Source organism: Glycine max, chromosome 16 (assembly GCF_000004515.6).
Source record: "Glycine max cultivar Williams 82 chromosome 16, Glycine_max_v4.0, whole genome shotgun sequence".
Lineage (NCBI taxonomy): Eukaryota > Viridiplantae > Streptophyta > Magnoliopsida > Fabales > Fabaceae > Glycine > Glycine max.
In genome coordinates this window covers 4538955-4541644 of record NC_038252.2, presented here as the reverse complement: position 1 = coordinate 4541644, position 2690 = coordinate 4538955, and the positions used below count along the sequence as shown (strand labels likewise).

Below are 2690 nucleotides of genomic sequence, written 5' to 3'. Positions count from 1 at the left end.
TGGGCAACTGCTCACAATTTGATATTTTATGATGAAAAATACATTTTTAACACATCTCATCTTAGCTCTGAATCTCTGATCATTATGCTTGAGTTGAAGCTTATACCTATAGCAGTTCTACTTCTAGAAAGAAACTAACGAACTTGGCCATAGGCAGATCTTGGCACATGATGTAGTTTCACAAATTTACGAAAAGGGAGCATTAGTCTGAGGGAAACAATGGGGGGAAAAGGTACAAGTCTGATCATGTCAAATTATGCAAGTCTAGGAACTAACTGCGCCATTACATTACACAGGCTCCTCCAAATTCTCCTGAGCTTTCTTCCTGTACTGGCGGTTCACCTTCTGTGAGCTCTTTTTAATGTCTTTAACTTCTGGTTCATCTTCCTCCATTGCACAAGCGTCACTGTTTTCAGAGTCACTGGCAGCTATGCCAACAGGGAAGGCTCTTTTATTCATGGCCTCCGTGCCAGCATCAAGCTTCGGCTTTGACACCATCTCGCTGTCGCACATATTGGCATCACCAGATTTCTTCTTCGATATAAATGTTACTGATGGAAGATCTTCCAAAGCTTCATCTTCTTGAGGTCCAGTTCTCTTGGCAGCATTTGACCCCTTCAACTGCAAAAGGAAGCTCATGCATGCTTCCTTATTTGATTTGTCATCCATGTCACTTGGAGAATCATCAAAAGTGTAACGGGTGTATCTTGAAGGATTACGAATGTAATCTGGAACAGCTGAATCAAATTCTTTTGACTTTGACAACTGGTCAGAAGCTGTAGCCTCTTCCATTGAAGAGGTCTTCATGCGAACATCCCTGGTTCTTCCTTCAAGCCCATCATCATCGTTACCACTATCATCACATTCAGAATCAAACCGAACACGTTTGCGAACATCCCTGGGCTCCGAAAGATTATCCTTACTCTTCAAGATTGACTTGGGGTTAATAACATCACTGCCACTACCACCACCAATGTCTGGTGCAGATTTCTCAGAGACATGCAGAGCATCAATTTTTTTGGCTGCTGCTTCGTCATCCTGCTTCAGCCTAATCCTTGCCGCCAAATGATTTGCACGCGGGTCTCTGACAAAATCTCTGAATGAAGTGGGGAAAACATTGCAAGAACTAATCTCAACTCCATCGTCGTTTAGATCCTTCATATACACACGATCACCCGAATTCTCTTTGCCTATAGCCTGCTTGTCATATTGATCCTCCTCTTCCTGCATAAAGTGATGATTCACTCAATTTTCTTTACTAATCCCGACTTTGAGGATGAAAAACTAGTACCAAATAGTCACAACAAAAACTAGAATAACAAAGATGAAAAAACATAGTACCCTCAAGTTAAGTTCTTGGTTTGAGCTCACACAGATAATAATAATAATAATTAAGGAATTCAATATCTACCACCCTAACTAGTGGAGCAAAGTCGGTTCAATTTGATTTTTTTTTTCTTGTACAGAGTACAGACTGCAATTATCCACTAAGCAGGCGTATCTAGGACTCAAACCGGAGGTATAAGGTTGGTTGGATGGTTAAGATATTAGGGAAAGGTCGCGCATTCAATCCCTCTTGCTAACAAAAACTAACAAAGTAACGATTAACATTTTCCGATCCAAAATAACAAAAAAGTCTAGGACTTAAACTGGAAACTACTTATCAAACTTAAATAACCCCGCCCCAGTTTATTCACGTGTTTCGTGGTATTTGAAATTGAAAATATATAAACTTTTCACACAAGAAAAAAAAGTTTAAAAGTTTAAAGAAAAATGATTGATTCCATTGCAGTTCTGAATTCTAAATGAAAAAGAAATGAATTTCGGTCATCTAATTGGTTGAGTGAAATGGGTTTAAAATTATAATAAATAAATAAAAATATTATTGGGCAAGAAAGAGAAAAAAGAGGGATGAAAGTTACATACCTCGTAATCGAGGGTGCAATCTCGGCCAATACCAGCCCTAATCTGCCACTGTTCATCGTCGTAATCAGGGGGTTTAGAGACTCCACGAGGCTCTTCTTCTTCTTCGTCGTCGTCGTCGTCGTCGTCGTCGAGATCGTGGAGGCCCTTCTGGAGCTGAACCCGGGAGCTTGAAGAGGGGTAGGGTTTGGGTTTAGGTTTGGGGGTGCGATTGGAAGGGGAGTTATTGATTTCGTCTTCGGTGAGAGACCAGAGAGTGTTGAGAGAAGAAGAAGGGATTGGAAGAGAACCAAAGGCTCTCTCTGCTCGTACTCTGAAACTGTCTTCCATGATGCCGTTGGCTTGGTTGCAGTGGCTGACGGAAACCGTACACATAAATTGTTTTGTTTATATAGGCAAAGGGTGTTGTTTTTGGCTTTAGGCTTAATCCATTATTTTTTTTGGGTGAACGGCTTAATCCATTTTGATTCTTACATGTTTTTATTTTGGTGTGTTAAAATTTTGAAGTGTCATTATGATACTTTATTGAATTTTAGAAATTTTATTGAACTTTAAAATAATTACTTTAAAATAATTTAAACGATAATTTATAATATAGTGAATATATAGATATTAAAATCTTTATAATATACAAAATTTAATTTAAATATATTTTTTATACACTTGAAATAATTAGTTTTGGTTTTAAGAATTATTTTGATAAAAATAATTTTTTATCAGAATTGATTTATCTTTGATTGCATTCTGGATTAATTAAGACTTATTTT

At 37.8% G+C, this 2690-nt stretch overlaps 1 protein-coding gene across 1 annotated transcript; it reads right to left on the bottom strand.

Annotated features, from left to right (window-relative positions):
* LOC100820108 (uncharacterized) lies at nt 1-2281 on the bottom strand. The gene is made up of 2 exons (NM_001317570.2): nt 1927-2281; nt 1-1224 (listed from the first exon to the last, which is right to left on the bottom strand). The coding sequence occupies exons 1-2, from the start codon at nt 2251-2253 to the stop codon at nt 289-291; spliced, it is 1263 nt and encodes a 420-aa protein (NP_001304499.2). The 5' UTR covers nt 2254-2281; the 3' UTR covers nt 1-288.
* Nucleotides 2282-2690: the final 409 nt, after the last annotated feature.

Excerpts from the sequence above, each read along its gene's own strand:
- LOC100820108 (NM_001317570.2), bottom strand. The coding sequence starts at position 2,253 with ATGGAAGACAGTTTCAGAGTACGAGCAGAGAGAGCCTTTGGTTCTCTT. Across the intron at positions 1,225-1,926 it reads ATTGCACCCTCGATTACGAG|GAAGAGGAGGATCAATATGA; the intron begins GTATGTAACTTT and ends CACTTTATGCAG.